The 19,504-nt window shown below is 43.3% G+C and overlaps 2 protein-coding genes across 2 annotated transcripts in view; one reads left to right on the top strand and one right to left on the bottom strand.

The window, feature by feature from the left end:
• Positions 1-337: 337 nt before the first annotated feature.
• Positions 338-9,784, bottom strand: LOC106582498 (nucleoporin NUP35). Its single transcript, XM_014165666.2, has 9 exons — positions 9,376-9,784; positions 7,479-7,634; positions 7,064-7,191; positions 6,506-6,563; positions 6,262-6,403; positions 5,919-5,988; positions 5,661-5,789; positions 5,379-5,534; positions 338-1,349 (listed from the first exon to the last, which is right to left on the bottom strand). Exons 1-9 carry the CDS (start codon positions 9,389-9,391, stop codon positions 1,272-1,274), a joined length of 933 nt encoding a protein of 310 aa, XP_014021141.2. The 5' UTR covers positions 9,392-9,784; the 3' UTR covers positions 338-1,271.
• Positions 9,785-11,411: 1,627 nt separating this feature from the next.
• The window catches only part of ints6 (integrator complex subunit 6), a 47,407-nt gene continuing 39,314 nt past the window's right edge, over positions 11,412-19,504 (top strand). The window contains exons 1-4 of the mRNA XM_014165662.2: positions 11,412-11,874; positions 12,015-12,092; positions 12,896-13,045; positions 17,788-17,877. Of these exons, the coding sequence (XP_014021137.2) occupies positions 11,764-11,874; positions 12,015-12,092; positions 12,896-13,045; positions 17,788-17,877 (429 nt within the window). The 5' untranslated portion in view covers positions 11,412-11,763. The remainder of the gene's footprint in view (positions 11,875-12,014; positions 12,093-12,895; positions 13,046-17,787; positions 17,878-19,504) is intronic.

The raw sequence follows: 19,504 nt of genomic DNA, 5'->3' as shown, positions 1-19,504 counted from the left end.
CACAGCAAACTCAGGAACTAAGTTGTAAAAACAAAAAAAAAAGGAAGGTGATGGGTGTTGTAATAACTTCAGTTGCTGTGAATTTTTTGTTCAGATGAAGTCTAAAGGAACGTATTGGGTTGGAAGGAAATGAGCCATAGCTACCAGCTGGTGTCTACAATTTGAAGCAATCGTTTCCTTAAAAATGGTCCGACTGGAATACGAACTAGAACATGACATGAGCGTTTACAGACCGACACGCAAACCTGGTAGAACAAAGTCGGAAGTCTTCAAGGTAAAACTAAAATGACAAAGTAAAAAAAACACAGACATCATTCAGGACTATGAAAACTCCAACTGTTATTCAAATGATGCAACGTTTATTTAAAACAGTAAGTGTCAGCTGAGATACAGTAGAAAAAGTAGACCGCTCATTTTAAAATAGCTAGATAAAAGAAACAAGACTGACAGCTTTGTGTGAGGAAAAATAATAAAAAGAAAAGTTTTACAGCATGCAGAAAAACTTATTTCTTAATAAAAATTCTGAAAAGTATGAGCCATTCATAATTAACATTCTCTAGCGAACCACTCAGCAAAACCACACAAAAAGAGAATCAGCCAATCTTGCACCATTTCAACGTCATGGTTTAAGATAGTGACGTACAGCCTTGACTTTTAAGTAGCAAAGCAGAGCTTATTTCAGATACTGTACTGTAGATATGCCACGTTTGTGTCTCAAATGGAACGCTATAAACCTAAAAAAAGGTACACTAATTTTGACCGGACCACTATGGGCTCTTGTCAAAAGGAGTGCACTGCATAGGGAATAGGGTGCCATTTGGTACAAACAGAAGTCTTCATTATGTGCGATTCATTCTATATCAAATCAGACCAATAAGAAAAAAAAATTAATTTTTTAAAAAAAAAATTAAATATTTACTTTGTTTATGTCTGTGTTGTTGGTCAATTTAGCATCGTGACTTTGGCACAAAAACACTTCAACGCTAACATAAAATATCCAGTCCATATAAAATCCTGTCCACCACATAAAGTGCATAGTAGTCACAGGGTTAAGTATATCCACGTGGCTTGGTTCTAAAATCAGTTACACACTGGATGTATCCCAAATAGCACCCTAATCCCTAGGGCCCTGGTAAAACGTAATGCAGTACGTAGGGAATAGGGTGCTATTTGGGAGATAGCCAACTGACTCCGTAAAGACAGGAGGCTGCTATTGGTCATTCCGTCTTGAGTTCTAAATAGGAAGCGTTCAGCCATTGGAGGAGACCATCTCACCAGCCAAACATGTACTCCATCGCTTTGGAAACCAAACTGTCATCTTTCCTTGGAGTCTGTCTGTCAGCTACCACCTGAAATCAAAACATGTAACATGGTCGGTGAATTACAAAACGGTCCCTGTCCCTAGAAAACACAAAGTGTCACTCCATATCACATTTTTAAGACTGAAATGTATAGTTAAATTAAAAAAAGGGAAATCGATCCATGCAGTCACATACTTCCTTCACCGAGTTACATACTACATGATTGGAAGAAAAAAAAAAAAAAAAGACTATTGTACTGATTCAGGTTTCTATACATTTGTATCCTGAGCTGTCCCTTTGCTGCACTCTAGTGGACATAGTGCTGTAGGCCTCTACGGTGTATCTACTGTAGTCTATAGCGCTCTATGGTGTATAATACATTACCAAAAGTATATGGACACCTGCTCGACGAACATCACATTCCCAAATCATGGGCATTAATATGGAGTTGGTCCCCCCCTTTTGCTGCTGTAACAGCCTCCACTCTTCTGGGAAGGCTTTCCACTAGATGATGGAACATTGCTGCGGGGACTTGCTTCCATTTAGCCACAAGAGCATGAGCGAGGTCGGGCACATGAGCGAGGTCGGGCACATTAGGTCTGGATCACACACACACTTCAAATCAGGATTGATTGGAACAAAATGTATAATTGTACCAGCTGATTTAAGGAGCCATTTTCACCACGCAGTAGAATTGCACGGAAGCCATTCACATTCAACGGAAGGAAAGCGAGAGAAGCGGAGTGAGCGGGGGGGGGGACCGTTGAGTGAGGCGAGCATGGGATCTGAATAGGGTGGGACTAAAGTTGGGGAAAGTTGAACTTTATTCAAATCCTCTGCGAGTGACCAATTGAAGCTCACCATAACTCAACATTAACGCTTGTCTTCTTTCCCAGGGGCAAGTAAAAATAAGACGGACAAGAACAGATTTAAGTTGTCAAAATGGACAAGTAAAAAAATAAAAATAATTTGGCAATCAAACAATTGGCTCCGATCAGAATTGGATCAGGGCCTCTGGATACGATGTGTTGCTGTCCTCCAATCGCTGCAGAGCGCATCGGAGTATAATTATTGTAGGCCTGCGATGACAAGCACGAGCAGTCTTTCAATCATGCAGTCATGATTGAAAGACTAAAAACTGCTAGAAGTGAAGATTGTAAACTGTCATGGGCAAAACATATTGATGCAGTAGTTGCTAAGATGGGGAGTAGTCTGTCCATAATAAAGCGCTGTCTACCTTCTTAACAGCACTATCAACAAGGCAGGTCCTACAGGCCCTAGTTTCTACCTTCTTAACAACACTATCAACAAGGCAGGTCCTACAGGCCCTAGTTTTGTCACACCTGGACTACTGTTCAGTCATGTGGTCAGGTGCCACAAAGAGGGACTTAGGAAAATTGCAATTGTCTCAGAACAGGGCAGCACGGCTAGCCCTTGGATGTACACAGAGAGCTAATATTAATAATATGCATGTCAATCTCTCCTGGCCCACAGTGGAGGAGAGACTGACTTCATCACTACTTTTATTTACGAGAGGTATTGACATTTATTTTTACCTTTATTTTGAACATGACATGTTGAATGCACTGAGCTGTCTGTCTGAACTACTGGCACACAGCTCGGACACCCATGCATACCCCACAAGACATGCCACCAGAGGTCTCTACACAATTCCCAAGTCCAGAACAGACTATGGGAGGTGCACAGTACTACATAGAGCCATGAATACATGGAACTTTATTCCACATCAGGTAACTGATGCAAGCAGTAGAATCAGATTTAAAAGACAGATTAAAAAAAAACACCATATTGAACAGCGGGGACTGTAACATACGCACTATACACACACGTACACTTGGCTTTTGTGTTATAGATATGTGGTAGTAGAGGCCTGAGGGCACACAGTGGGTTGTGAAATCTGTTATGAATGTATTGTCATGTTTATTTTTTATTATTATAAACTGCCTTCATTTTGACAGACCCCAGGAAGAGTAGCTGCTGCCAGGGATCCATAATAAATACAAAATGTGCACATTTGGTGATATTCATTGCTAGTTAGTGAGTTATTTGCACAGTTATAGCTCACTTTTGGACAGCAAATGAAAATCCTGGAAAAGTAAAATGGTGTGCATCACCTTTGCGTGCCAATGGGCCGACAGAGACATTATGCAGCAGGTAAAATACTGATCTACAGAGGAACTAGATAACCAATTCAAAACAGTGTAGTTTGGCTGGTTATCACGCTAGTCACTCATGTCCTAATATACTTTATTTATTCAACCTTTAACTGGGCAAGTCAGTTAAGAACAAATTCTTATTTACAATGACGGCCTACCGGGGAACAGTAAGTTAACTGCCTCGTTCAGGGGAAAAACGACATATTTTTACCTTGTCAGCTCTGGGGATTCGATCCAGCAACCTTTCGGTTACTGGCCCAAACGCTCTAACCACTAGGCTACCTGCCGCCCCACTTTCCACCGGCACTTGTGTATAATTGCAAATGGCGGGCACGCAGTTGATAAGCAAGCACAGTTGAAACCCAATGCTGCAGACTCTGGTTGTAAAATAGTCTAAAGTCGTCAAATCTGGCTAAGATTCTTCTCTATTCAATACTGACAATGTAATTCTGACAGCTCAAATAGATTCTTAGAATTGCCTAATTGACAACTAACTCCTATGCTGTCAAGATCTCCCCCGAATACTGAATATTTTAACCTTACAAATAGATCAACATCTTAGGTCGCTACCTCACCCACCTTAGCAATTTCATTAAAAAGGTTCAATTGAATTAGGGAATTATTTTATTTTAAAAAAAGACAAGCATTTGGTTGTAATTGTAGTGTTGCAGGGTGATTAACCATCTTCCAGGACAGTCCAGGAGAGATACCGGGGGAGCGGGGAGGCCAACCATCCTCCAGGAGAGATACCGGGGGAGCGGGGAGGCCAACCATCCTCCAGGAGAGATACCGGGGGAGCGGGGAGGCCAACCATCCTCCGGGAGAGATACCGGGGGAGCGGGGAGGCCAACCATCCTCCAGGAGAGATACCGGGGAGGGGAGGCCAACCATCCTCCGGGAGAGATACCGGGGGAGTGGAGGCCAACCATCCTCCAGGAGAGATACTGGGTGACCAGGCTTTTACTCCAGCCCTGCTCTCACAACCCACATTGTAAAAAAAAAAAAAGCAGCTGCTCAACAGGACCTTGATAAGCAGACTCTGGTGTGTTTGAGTAGGGTGTTTGAGTAGGGAGTCTGGTGTTTGAGTAAGGAGTCTGGTGTGTTTGAGTAGGGACCAAAAGCCTGCATACCCAGTAACTCTCCAGATGGAGGGTTGACGGGCCACATGTGTTTTGCACAGTAGCCTATCAGTGCAGTGTTTTACTTTGTGGGGTGTTAAGTGCCTTGCTCAAGGGCACAGCGGCAGGAGATGGTGTCTAAGACATGGGATCAGAGACCAGCAGCCTTCCAGTGTCAATACCAGTGATATATAAAAAATAAAATGAAAACCTTTATTTAACTAGGCAAGTCAGTTAAGAATTTGTTCTTATTTACAATGACGGCCTACCCCGGCCAAACCCGGATGACGCTGTGCCAATTGTGAGCCGCCCCATGGGATTCCCAAACACGGCCGGATGTGATACAGCCTGGATTAATTAAGGTTATTTTGGTTAAGTTGTTCCTTGCAACATCGGAAAATCTAGTCAATTGTTGTTCTGACAAGTAAGAAATAAGGACAAATATAGCGCTGGCTTCCAACCCCTACTGGATTGGCTGACAATAGCTGTTGATACGTAGCACTACCTAGCTTGTGAGGCTAGCGCCACACGAGGGCGAAGCTAGCGCCACACGAGGGCGAGGCTAGCGCCACACGAGGGCGAGGCTAGCGCCACACGAGGGCGAGGCTAGCGTGGTTAGGTCAGTGACGCTTGTATAGTGTATATTACCAGTGAAGCAATGCTGCCAAAACGGCTCCATCATAATTATATGAAGAGTGCTTTAGTCCTCGTCTTTTTCACGTGCTAACAACTTCTATTGGTTTGGCAATTAAGTATTGAATGGTGAAACTCCCTGATCCTACCTGATAGTCACTGCTGGAGGCCTTATAGGCTACACTGAGGGGCCTCATAGAGGAACGAGGTGTAGAGACATGGTGGCTGGGGGTTCCATTTCTGACAGGAGGAGTAAACACTGAGCCAGAGGAGGTAGAGCCTCGGTCTGAGCTCTCCATCACATTCTGAGAGAGAGAGAGAGAGAGAAAAACATGTTTGACTTTTCAGTTGAATTATTCTTACAGGGTAAATTCCAATTATCACTACATGAAAGTTTTCCTAATTTAAAAAATGTACCCAGAGTGACTTACCTTATCGATGCATGGTTTAACACCAATCATTATAGCCTCGCCAAAAATCTTCCCATCTTTACTTAAAGCTTTTCTTGCTTGGAGTTTTGACTGATATTGAAAGTGCATCCAGTTACCAGTGTTGGACATCTAGTAGAACAAGAGAACAGAATGGTGTAACAGGACAGAACGCATGCGTGCACAAACACAAATATAAGCGCACACAAAAATACACACACACACACAAACATTATTTTCAAAGGATGCAAATATTCTTACCACGTGTTTCGTTATGTTTCCATACTGGGCGAACTGCAACAGGATATAAGACGCGGAGGCCGGAGGGAACCTGTTTTAACAAAGAGCATTATAAATTCAAGAAGATGTTTATTTTTCACCTCAACCACATTCTATGGGTGCTGCATTGTGAGCCACAGATCAAAACACATTTGGTGCATCTGTTTAAGGTCGCCCTTGGGCACCAAGTGTGCGGAGATGATTTGATTGATCCTACAGTGAAAACTCTGTCCACCTGCTGAACCAGGTGATCTATAAAAGAACGTACCCAATTATTTCAACGGTTAAAAGTTAGATATTAGGGGGTGCAATACCAGGAACTTACCCAAATACAGTGATCCAGGTATCATCTAGATGGTCTTCAGAAGACAGTGCATCTCCCTGAGTGAAGAACGGGTCTACTTGGGCTGGAGACAATGTTGACTTGGCCTGCTGACCGGTGCTAGCAGGACTAAATAGACTGGATGCTGTCAGAGAAAATTAGGACATACCTAAGAAATCCCTCTCCTAGTTAAAATTGGTACAAATAAGTTAGAATGTTATTTTTTTTATTCTCCCCAATCGCTCACCTGTTCCTGGTGTGACAGCCATATAACCAGACAGTGGGGTTTGCATCATTGAGAAGGGCTGAGAGAAGATAACAACATCTAAATTATTACATGTTGTCTTAACGTAGATACACAACTCAAAATCAAAAGCTTCTGGTGAGATGCTAATATAGCAGGTGTAGAATCACTAGCGATTGGTTAGAACACTTCCCTGGCTAAAGCAACAGGACCCCAGCGGGACTGAAGTGTCTGGGGATGACTTCAGAGTGACTGAAGAGTCTGGAGGCTCTGATGTTATCTGCATGATGCATCCATAACGAAAGGAGCTGTTGGTTCTGCTCTCACTCAAACACCAACACACACACACCTGCGCACCAAACCCTTGCTTTTCAAATCCAAACAGCGAGAGGTCTCAATCGCTTCAAAGCCAAAAGTAGCGTTACCCGACCAGTGGGTCCACAGCATTCCTGCTCACTGGCCAAACCAGTGGTCAGCCAGGCTATTAGAACACTGCTTCTCTGAGTGTAAAGTGTTGTTACACATAAGGAGAGGGATGGAACCTACTCTGTTAAAACGTACCTGTTTATGTGCACCCATAGGGGACATCCCGATGGCAGGACTTGAGAGATCATCATAGATACTCCTGACTGGAGGGGCCCCACTCTTGTCTTTAGGTGTAGGAACTACAGGTTGGGGGGGAGAGCCACCTAACAGAGCGAGGGTTAGAGAAACAGTCAGGGATCCATCGGAAATAGTGCAGAGAGGACACACTGCCTTTGTCATAACACAAAGTGAAAGTAACAGATCTGATAGTAACAAATAAGGTGTTTTAAAGCAAGTTAGGCCGATCAAGCTGGAGGAGTTAGCTAGCCTATTTTGTCTATGAAAGGGATGTTAGATAATGACATATCACAGATTGGAAAGTCAGCTAGCTAGCCATTTGTTTTAGCTAGTAAATGACAAAAATGACCCACAAAAGCAAACTCTCCCTCACCTGCTTGAAATGGTGACCTCATTTCCATTACCCCAAATGACCGAGGCTGGGGTGTGACAGGTGCTGGCAGATCCCCCATCAAAAACCCCGGAAGGAACTGGGCACCCGGGCCGGGTTTAGGCGATGTTGGGGAACCCAGAGTCATTGGTTCTGTGCCTAGGGGGGGACACATGGCAGATAACATTAGTTAGCAAAGCTATTACGCTAACTACACTGAATAAAAATATAAAATGCAACAATTTAGTTATAGTTCATTTAAGGAAATCAGTCCATTTTAAATTCATTAGGCCCTAAATCTATGGATTCCATATGACTGGGAATAGAGATATGCATCTGTTGGTCACAGATACCGTAAAAAATAAAAAATAAAGTAGGGGTGTGGATCAGAACACCAGTCAGTATCTGGTGTGACCATCATTTGCCTCATGCAGCGTAACATCTCCTTCACATAGAGTTGATCAGGCTGTTGATTGTGGCCTGTGGAATGTTGTCCCGCTCCTCTTCAATGGCGGTGCGCAGTTATCGGTGGGAACTGGTACATGCTGTCGTACACGTCAATCCAGAGCATCCCAAACGTGCTCATTGGGTGAAATGTCTGGTGAGTATGCACATTATGGTACCCCAAAAAAAACATCATGCAACAAAGTGCATAAATTAAAGGTGAAACTGTGTTTTTCATTCATGCACTGATTTTTTGGGTACCATGATCTTTTAATAAACATCTTTATTTTGCATTCAAGCCTCTGTTTTGGATTAATTACAGTGTGCGGGTCTTCATCTCTGTCAGTATTCTTATTTTGACTCCTACGCATCTGGAACAGGTGCAGAAATTCGTCAGTTGTGCAAACCCACAGTTTCATCAGCTGTCTGGTCTCAGACGATCCCGCAGGTGAAGAGGTGGCTTATGGTAGAGACATTAATATTCAATTCTCTGGCAACAGCTCTGGTGGACATTCCTGCAGTCAGCATGCCAATTGCACGCTCCCTCAAAACTTGAGAGATCTGTGGCATTGTGTTGTGAAAAAACGGCACATTTTAGAATGGCCTTTTATTGTCCCCAACACAAGGTGCACATGTGTGCACAGCTTCTTGATATGCCAGAATTCTGGTATCTATTATTTCAGCTCAAGAACCATGGGACATGTTGCATTTATATTTTTGTTCAGTATAGTTAGCACAATGGTACCTAGCTTTGGATCTTTGTTATTAGCTAACTAGCGTTAGTCTATAGCCTTGCCTCTTCCACATTGTTAGTAACTAGGTAACTAATATTAGCTATAATTTATATTTAAATAGGCAAGTCATTTAAGAACAAATTATTATCTACAATGACGGTCTACCCCTGCCAAACCCAGACGACGCTGAGCCAATTGTGCGCCGCCCTATGGAACTCCCAATTACGACCGGCCGTGATACAGCCTGGAATCGAACTAGGTTCTGTAGTAACGCCTCTATCACTGAGATGCAGTGCCTTAGACCGCTGCACCACTCGGGAGCCCTATACACATTCCAACGTATTGCCATAGCAAGCTAATGTTACTTACCAGTCACCATGCCACGCTTGATAGTTACAGTAACTAGTTACTCTAGTTTGTTGGTTCGCTTCACTAGCCAACTTTTCCAACCAGGGATTTATTTTGTTGACATTCTCTTAATGTTACCTAACTAACGTTACTTAGTAGCTTGTTAAGAAGCTCAAAGCGTAGTTCAAAAATAAACACTGGTTAATTTAGTTATATAATCGCGTTTCCTAGCAAGCCACTAGCATTACATAAAACTGGCTAAAGGAAGCCAACTCACGTTAGCTAGTTTATTGCTAACTAGCACTAGCAGTATTGTCTCTCTGTTTTAGTTACCTAGCTAGACTGAGAAATGAGATAGATAGTTAGTTACCCACCTTGGAATTCCATCATAACGACCACCGATTATACCAAACCTCGGAATTTAGCGAATGAAGCAAAACGGATATGAAGCTTTAAATCACAACACCAGACGACAAGCTAACGAGATTGAAACACTGGGTTGAAAGATTCACCTTAAAATTTCAAATTCTGTCGGAAATCGCGCGTTAGTTCGCCCACCGGTACTCGCGTAGCTAGCACGCTAGGCTGTGTAACGGTTCCGTTTTCAGGCAAATGTGATGGAATGTTTCATTGAAGCCAGTGACAAACAACATTGTTGTATTAGCTAGAAGCTAGAATTTTTTGGGAAAAACTGTAAAGTTATCTTACTCCAAAGAGAGGAGAAAAAAAACGTAGCGCGCGTCTAATCAACACGGGAGGGGGGGGAGGAAAACAAGAATGGCGAGGCTGTCGGAAGTTGCAAAATTATTGCGGAAGTTATCATAAATAAGCAAGTTTGTTGTGGTTTACCACACTTCACTACATTTAATGATTGATACTGTAAATACAAAATGTAGAGAAATGAGCACATACTGAGGAAAATTACCAGTTATGTGATATTCACCATTCTTACTTATGTAAAAGCAGTTCTGCAGAACATGCTGAATTTATTGGCTTGAATACAACATTTCTGCATCAATTAGGCTACATCCGCTGCAGTTCATTGCATAACACACAATACAGCTGTTAGCAAATTATGATAATCAAACAAATGTATACCTTTATGTGAGGGAGAGGATTTACTATACTGTAGGACTATACAGTTTACGCAGAACGCTTTTGTCTGTCTGTGACACTATTTAGCATTGCCGTAGTATGGTTTGGCGTGTAAATGATTACAATCAGGAAGTTTGATAGTAACTCCATACAGTTTAAATAGGCCAGTCGCTCCCCTGACTCTAGTGATTGCCGTCAGCTGACTACTTGATTGGTATGTCAGTGTACTCTTAACCCATGTTGGGACATCTTTAAAAGGAGTCTGATACTGTAATATTTATAGGCAGGTCTACATGAATAGCACTACATATGCAATAAACAGCACACATGTGTACTGTGCTGTGCCTTGGATCCATCAGTCCCTCTGGCAAAAAAAAATATTATCTTTGGTCTGCTTTGTATGTTGAAGTACAGTCATAATTCTGCTAATGACAAATAAGGTAAATCATGTGATTCATGTCTAGTGAACGAAAATAACTGCAGGCCTTATTGTGACTCAAACAAACCATAAAGTAGGGCTATGGCTTTAATCGAGGAATTCGTTGCTTGATGTGCTTTAGGCCTACATTATATTTGTTAATATGTGTTTTGTCGGTTGCTGTGTAGAGAATAACCGTGACTATAGCTAATACTATTGAGAATAACACGCAGATTACTAGTATTGATTAGATCTGAATCAGACAGTTATCGTTGCTGCCAGATGCCATCATGAACATGCCTTTTCTTTTGTGTGTACTGTAGGCCTAGTGTAGTGTGGGCCTATACACTGCAGTCCATAATACTCAAAATATAGCCTATGTTCATTGTTCTCTAGTCGAAATGTTTTTTGAAAAGCATACAAATTGAGAACTAACGCAAATGTACATGGTAGAAATAAAATTATTCGATAATGCGAGGATATTCTTCTTAGTTTCTCGGCTGTCGGGCGGAGAACTCGACATTGTGCTCCCTGAATAAATACATCCTTTGCTTCAAAAGACCAACGCTACAACCAATATTCAAATCTTAGAATAAAAAATACAAAAATAGACGGTGCCAAACCTCAATTACATTTATTTTGAGTACCGTAATATATATATACATGTTGTAATATGCTTCTCAGTGAGATCCGCATGCGCTTCCCGACTTGCTTTTTCTTTGCATTCCAATCTTGTCAAGCATGCGCAGACGGCTCTTATTGCCATTACCTTATTTGGATATGGTAATTTTCAACTTCAAACAGCCTATCGGTAACCGAATGTGTTGTCACGTGATGCTCAAAGATCGCTTGGGAGGCGGTGTCAAGTGTGGAGCTGACTTTAAAACCAGTGGGCAAGACACAGAGCTCTCAGTGTAGGGAGAAACAGGGACGAGATGTAGTAGGAAACTTGGTTTCTATGAAATTTAGTCATATTTATTAAAAAAATATATATAAAAAAATAACAAAGAATCATCAAAATCCCTCTTAAGTTAATAGGCTGCCCATAGGATTTTTTTTTAGATTTATTTCAGTTTATTGAAGGGCATCTTACACTCACTATTCTGACACTTTTGTAAAGATGTGTGAGGCAGTTAGTTAGCAAGCTAGCTAGCTAAGGCGGCAGGAGGAGAACAAAAGATTTTTTTTTCTCAGTTTTGACCGGTTGCACTGACACCAAGTCCATGCAGAACGTGTCATCACCAACACAATGCCCGTGTTACTTTTTCTGATAGACACGTCCGCGTCAATGAACCAGCGCACCCATCTGGGCACTACCTATCTGGACATTGCAAAAGGCGCTGTTGAGACTTTCATGAAGGTACTGTAACCCCGAGACGAACAGCCCTGGAAGACCCCACGCGGGATCGCCGTTTTGACCATCTTGTGTTAAAAGTTACTAACTAACCCTGACAAAAAAATAATCGCTCGATAACAGTTTATCGTTTATTCTTTCCACAGCTTAGAGGCAGAGATCCGGCGAGCCGAGGGGACCGGTATATGTTGATAAATTTTGAGGACGTTCCCCTCGGAATCAAGGTAGAGTTTATTTTCGGTCATGTCCTACTTTACATTACGCAACTAGCGAGATTGTCTTCTCACATTTCGATCACCATATTAATTGTGTGAAAAATCTTCAGACGGAGCGTTCATACCCCCTTTAAAACATGGCCGACATTTTGTTTCAATGTGAGCACGGAGCAGCAGCAGCATCAGAGAGGAAGAGGCGAAAGCGAGAGGTTTAACTCTCGCCGAAATCTGTCCAAAATAAGACCAATGCGTTTCTTATGGGCTTGTTTTGGACTTAAACTTGTCGCCTGCCTTTCCGTCTTTGGGACAACAACTCCGATTTGTTAATAAGGCAGACAGACACGAACATCTCGTCATTTATATAGATCTCTGGCAGCATGGAACTCTGGGTGATTTTTTTTTTTTTTTTTTTTTTTTTAGGTTGTACGACTAGATAGTGGGGAGGTGGTGTCAGGGTTGCTAACTTAACACTTTTGACCAACTGTCACTTTAGTCACAACTTTACATAGTTATTAGTTAACTTTCTTTTTTTTCACTCTCTCTCTATGGACATTTTTTTTTGTGTGGTTCAGTTGATAACAGAGCATAGAATAAGCAGTCTATTTGTTGACAATATTTCCTAAGCTAAAGTAAAGGGGGAAAAAAGTAAATTACATACTTTGTTTATCAAGTTAATTACATTGTAAAAAAAGTTTTATTAATTGACCTGATCTTAGAAATCATCAATGTTGTTGTGTCAGATAACATATAAGGCCCACTTTGTTCCGTGCATGTTGTTGACAACTTGTATACCTCTTACCCTATTTCAAAAGGCTGGATGGAAAGAGAGCCATGCCACATTCATGACAGAGCTGAGGAACCTTCAAGCAGCAGGACTCACAACTATTGGCCAGTCTTTGAGGACCGCTTTTGATTTGCTCAATCTCAATAGATTAGTGTCTGGGATAGACAACTATGGACAGGTATGTTGTACTCTGAGATAGAGGAGAGAATTGGTTAACTTTTTTTTCACCCCCCCCTCTCTAGGGTCCCCCATCTTTCGTCCCTACCCTGCCAATCTCACAGTCTTACAAGCATCACACTCCTGCACATTGTCCCCACACACTCCCCTTGAGTGACAAGTGATGACATGAACCAACAGTGTGGTAGGAGTTCCAACAACTTGTTTTTTTACTAGTATTAATGTACAGGTTTTGACTTTTTCTTTTATTTATTTTTTTAACGTGACTGCTGGTTCTCCTGTACCCAATGGTAAGGCATTTCATCCAGAGTAACACTTCACAATGAACTTCCTTTATCTCTCCTATTTGTATAAAAGAGAAATGGATAGGCAATAGTTTCACGTTTGTATGTTACTTAGAACTGGGTTCTCTCTAAACTGAAACATGAAGGGGGAGGAGAGAGAGAGAATCTAGAGCGTTCAAATTTTACCCTATGAGGTCCGGACTAATGCTGGTTTTCTGCTCTACCTGATGATTAATTACACCCACGTGGTATCCCAGGTTTAAATCAGTCCCTGATTAGCATGGGAGAGAGAAAAGGCAGTGGAACTGGCTTTGCGGTCCAGATTTGAATTTGTGGGATCTAGAATACATCAGGTGCAGTATACAGGCAAAGGAGACGGAGTAAGACTTAGCTATATCCTGGCCCTAGACTAGTATCCTGGCCCTAGACTAGTATCAATGATGAACAGAGTCGAGGAGATAGTCCAATAGGCCTCTCCTGATCCAGCCTTTAAGGAGTGGTTTCTGCCATGTTAGCCAGTCGTCTTTAGCTCCTCTCTCTGATAACCTTGTTAGTGAATGGAGATGAGAATACCCACCTACTGGATGGAACTCTCTTGGTTTCCTCCTCTGGGATTTCCTCTGGCTGTCTACCTGCTATATGCACAGTAAACAGTTGTCAAGTCTCTGCTTTCACGTACATTCCAATGTAGGGCAATGTTTACTATTGCGTCGTACTGTATCTATGGTAAACAAGCGGGTACCATCAAAACCATAATCTCCCTATTATTACAATACTATAGTATACACAGGTTTAGGATCATTATTTGCTAGTTAAGAGATGATGGTATTGAGGTAAGATGTCTGGAGGCTGATTCAATGTAATAAATGTTTAACCAGTGTCTCCTGAGACAGGAAAGATGTCTGCCCGTACCTTCAAGGGTAATGCATACATACTACATATATAATGCATGTAGAACGCTCTCTCTCTCTGTGTTCAAAAGCCTCTGTCACCCCAGCAGACAGGCACATGTAGGTACACACATCATGCACATACAAACACATGAGTACAATCTTATTTTGGGGATCCAGTCTTTCCTCTTGATCAGTTGAGGTAGGGTTCCATTTGAGAATTCGTCACAGCAACACCTTTAGGTCTCGTCTGGCCACACCCTGCTTCGTCTCCATCCTCTCACCATGCCTTTGTTAGAATCCTCAGACATTGGGTTGGGTCTCATTCTCATCTCCTTTCCTTCATCTACACTGATATAGTAGAGCTGGACTGGTGAAAGCACCTTCCTGGCAGGGATCCACCCCATTGCTTTCACCTATCCTGTCAATTTAAATGAGGTAGAGGAGAGGATGTCCGTTCTAGACTATTGAGATGCACCCCTTGTATCTGGTCTGAGCACATGGGCTGCTATAACAAAGACATCGTTAATGTTATTTAGGGGTTTTTTTTGCCTGGAGGAAGAACACTGTATGACAGGACTCTCCAACCCTTTTTCCTGGAGAGCTACCCCATGCTGTGTTCATAACCATTTGGGAAGGTGTTATTTAACACATACAACTGGGGGGAAATAAACTTGTAGTTACTAGTGGGTAACTGCTCTATCATCCCTGAGCTCCTACTTCTCCCACATGCTGACCTCCTAAGAACAAATTCTTATTTACGATGACGTCCTACCCCGGCCAACGTCACCTTTTAAGGAAATTACCTGGATAACAGTAATTTTCACAGTTAAATCAGTTAAATGTAACAACGAAATGTTATTCCTAAAAAAAAATCTATTAATATGGTTTTTGAACTCTCATTTGTTTACAAGCATGATAGTTGTACTTTTAGTTTCTGGTTGACGCAGCTTGTTGGCCATTAGCCAACTGCCGTTTTCTCAACCAGTTCAAAGCATGTGAACACATCCATCTGGTAGTCACGCCTTCACAACTGGTCATTACTACCTTCCCACAAACAAAGAATTACCTGACACAGCTTGTCTACCAGCAAAGTTTTGGAATCGGTTGCGCTACTTTTTAATTTATTTTTATTTGACTAGGTAAATCGGTTAAGAACAAATTCTTATTTACAATGACGGCCTAGGAACAGTGGGTTAACTGCCTTGTTCAGGTGCAGAACGACAGATTTTTACCACGTCACACCAGGGATTCGATCTAGCAACCTATCGGTTACTGGCCCAACCGCTAGGCTACCTACCTGCTACATGTAGGTTTGGAGCAAAAGCCTACAGGACAGTAGCTCTCCAGGAACAGGGTTGGAGTTAAAACCTACAGGAGGATATCTCTCCAGGAACAGGGTGAGAGTTGACCTACAGGAGGGTAGCTCTCCAGGAACAGGGTGGGAGAGCCCTGCTGCAGGGAGAATAACATATATCTGCTAGTTTACCTACATGTCTACAGCTTGAAGTCTTTTTTTATTTATTTTTGAAAGCTCTTTAGCCAGTGAGGTTTTTAATGTAATGTCTCATAGTGCTCCATAATAGAGCTGGGTGAAATGCCAGTTCGTCACTAGTAGTTAACGATGTTGAATTAGCTCTGTGAGCACTATGACTGAATCCTAAATGGTGCCCTATGCACTATATAGTGCCCTACCTTTTGACCAGAGCCAATAGAGCTGAATTTGACTGACTGGTTTGATGGACCGCACAACATGGCAACCCGGCTAATAGAGATCTAATTACCCATCTGTCTAAATTGTAGCAGACCTGGCAACGTGCCACAGACTCACTCTCAGCCTACTGATCCTAGACCAACAGATCCACGGGATAAACTATACCACCCACACCTGACCCTGTCAGGCCAGTGGATCAGATCAGTCACGCTGACGTGACACGTCGAAGCCGTTCCTATGTTGTGTAAGCAATAATGAAACTTACAGTGACTGAAATGAGGAAATGAGGAAAGATGTAGCTTCGTTCTGTTAATGTTTTGTGTTTTCTAATGCTTATAATCAATATAAGCCTATGCACCCCCCCCCCGCAGGGTTTTCTCTGGCTAGTAGTTCATTTTGAGAAACATTAGCATGTTAAGTGGGTGTTGAATAGGATATCATTAGTACCATTCTGAAAGAGAACTCCGGGTTGTCATGGATACCGTAGTCAGTCTGTAAATGTGGGTACATTTCCTTTTACTCCGTTTTATGGAACTCCCAATTTATTACTCAGCAAAAACCACTCTGGTCACAATGAACAATTGGAAGGGAACAGATCTGTGTCCATTGACAGGAACAGTCACCAGTGGAGGGAAAATACTGTAAACCTCAAGAGACGAGTTAAATTCCTGGACATATGTAGCTCCTTTTTGAGAGAGAGAGAGAGAGCGAGTGTATGTGTGTATCAGGATAGCAGTGAGTTGTTATGGCTTGGTAGAGACCATCTTGACCATAGTGAATCATAGCCATGCCCTCATGAAGTCTACTATGTTGGCTGTGTTGTCCTCAGGCTAGTGTTTACCTTAGTGTACACTAAGAGGAGGTTATAACTGCTAGGATGCCCCCCCCACTGGTATCTAGAGCCAGAAGGATTATCCAGGACCTATGCTGAAGGCTATAGGCCTATGCAGTTTGCTATGAGGAAGGAGAGGGATTCTCTAAATGCGTCAACTTATGTGCAAACTCAGTGTTTATGAGTGTGCGAGAGAGTGGTTTATATAATGTGTAGGTTTGACTGGAGAGTATAGACACACAAACAGAGATGAGTCTTTGTTTTTGTCAAGTGTTGGTGCAGTCTCCGCTGCACTGTCCCTACAGACTGTCTATTCATACTGTAATGTTTCTCCTCCCCTCCCCTGGCGCTCATTAACCCAACCCCCCACCCCTATCAAACCATCCACTGTTAGATGTTGTTGTCGCTCTCTGTTTTATTTGTTCTTTTCCTTGACTCTCCTAACACACATCTCCTGTAGGTTAACTATAATGATGGACTGGCTGTGTCTTGACTCTCCTAACACACATCTCCTGTAGGTTAACTATAATGATGGACTGGCTGTGTCTTGACTCTCCTAACACACATCTCCTGTAGGTTAACTATAATGATGGACTGGCTGTGTCTTGACTCTCCTAACACACATCTCCTGTAGGTTAACTATAATGATGGACTGGCTGTGTCTTGACTCTCCTAACACACATCTCCTGTAGGTTAACTATAATGATGGACTGGCTGTGTCTTGACTCTCCTAACACACATCTCCTGTAGGTTAACTATAATGATGGACTGGCTGTGTCTTGACTCTCCTAACACACATCTCCTGTAGGGTGCAGCCATGCTCCATGTACTCCTGTTGTTGTTACTTCTCCAGACCTCAAGTACCCTTCCTCACCGCTCCGGAAGCTCATTTCAACTTTACATTTTTGCTATGCCTACCCTAAATTTGTCTCAGCACCTCTATCTTTCCCATGTCCTTTTGAGTTGGATGTATTTTCTTCTATTTGTGCACCATTTTAAACGCCTTTCTCTCTCCCTTCACAGGGCAGGAATCCCTTTTTCCTGGAGCCGTCCATCATAGTGGCCATAACCGACGGCAACAAGCTGACCAGCAGTGGCGGAGTCCAGGATGAGGTCAGTCATCATGGTTTCCATGGAGACCAGGGTCACAGCCAATCATGAATATTTCCTGTTGGTCAGCTGAACAGACAACTCTCTGTCTCTGTTTGTCTGTGAAGTCCCACCGCAAAGCGTTATATTTTTACAGCGGATGCTGCAGAAGTGAACTCTTTCATAAACGACTCTATTGTCCGCCCGCGCACACACACACACACACACGGCTGGCTGGCTGGCTGGTACACACACACACACACACACACGGCTGGCTGGTGCGCCCGCACACACACGTCCGCACACACACACACGGCTGGCCGGTGCGCCCACTCACACACACACGGCTGGCTGGTTAAACCTGTCTGAGAACAGCTTATACTATATCTTTGTTTATAAAAAAATTATCTGAGCTGCAGGACATTGAACAAGTCACTGGAAGCTTCCGTTGCCTTCCTAGTAGACGGAATAAAAACGGGGTTGACGTGCCCTAGCCTGATCCGTAGTAGACGGAATAAAAACGGGGGTGACGTGCCCTAGCCTGATCCGTAGTAGACGGAATAAAAACGGGGGTGACGTGCCCTAGCCTGATCCCTAGTAGACGGAATAAAAACGGGGGTGACGTGCCCTAGCCTGATCCCTAGTAGACGGAATAAAAACGGGGGTGTCGTGCCCTAGCCTGATCCCTAGTAGACGGAATAAAAACGGGGGTGACGTGTCCTAGCCTGATCCCTAGTAGACGGAATAAAAACGGGGGTGACGTGCCCTAGCCTGAGCCGTAGTAGACGGAATAAAAACGGGGGTGACGTGCCCTAGCCTGATCCCTAGTAGACGGAATAAAAACGGGGGTGTCGTGCCCTAGCCTGAGCCGTAGTAGACGGAATAAAAACGGGGGTGACGTGCCCTAGCCTGATCCCTAGTAGACGGAATAAAAACGGGGGTGTCGTGCCCTAGCCTGAGCCGTAGTAGACGGAATAAAAACGGGGGTGACGTGCCCTAGCCTGAGCCGTAGTAGACGGAATAAAAACGGGGGTGACGTGTCCTAGCCTGATCCCTAGTAGACGGAATAAAAACGGGGGTGACGTGCCCTAGCCTGATCCCTAGTAGACGGAATAAAAACGGGGGTGACGTGTCCTAGCCTGATCCCTAGTAGACGGAATAAAAACGGGGGTGACGTGTCCTAGCCTGATCCCTAGTAGATGGAATAAAAACGGGGGTGACGTGCCCTAGCCTGAGCCCTAGTAGATGGAATAAAAACGGGGGTGACGTGCCCTAGCCTGAGCCGTAGTAGATGGAATAAAAACGGGGGTGACGTGCCCTAGCCTGAGCCGTAGTAGACGGAATAAAAACGGGGGTGACGTGCCCTAGCCTGATCCCTAGTAGACGGAATAAAAACGGGGGTGTCGTGCCCTAGCCTGAGCCGTAGTAGACGGAATAAAAACGGGGGTGACGTGTCCTAGCCTGATCCCTAGTAGACGGAATAAAAACGGGGGTGACGTGCCCTAGCCTGATCCGTAGTAGACGGAATAAAAACGGGGGTGATGCGCCTGAGCCGTAGTAGATGGAATAAAAACGGGGTGACGTGCCCTAGCCTGATCCCTAGTAGACGGAATAAAAACGGGGGTGTCGTGCCCTAGCCTGAGCCGTAGTA

This window comes from Salmo salar, chromosome ssa21 (assembly GCF_905237065.1).
Source record: "Salmo salar chromosome ssa21, Ssal_v3.1, whole genome shotgun sequence".
Classification (NCBI taxonomy): domain Eukaryota; kingdom Metazoa; phylum Chordata; class Actinopteri; order Salmoniformes; family Salmonidae; genus Salmo; species Salmo salar.
This window is presented reverse-complemented; position numbering and strand designations above follow the sequence as displayed.

Bases quoted from the DNA above. Each gene is read 5' to 3' on its own strand.
- LOC106582498 (XM_014165666.2), bottom strand. The intron at 6,564-7,063 runs GTACGTTTTAAC...ATCTTCTCTCAG, and splicing joins CTATGGGTGCACATAAACAG to CCCTTCTCAATGATGCAAAC. The intron at 5,989-6,261 runs GTAAGTTCCTGG...TTGTTAAAACAG, and splicing joins ACCTGGATCACTGTATTTGG to GTTCCCTCCGGCCTCCGCGT.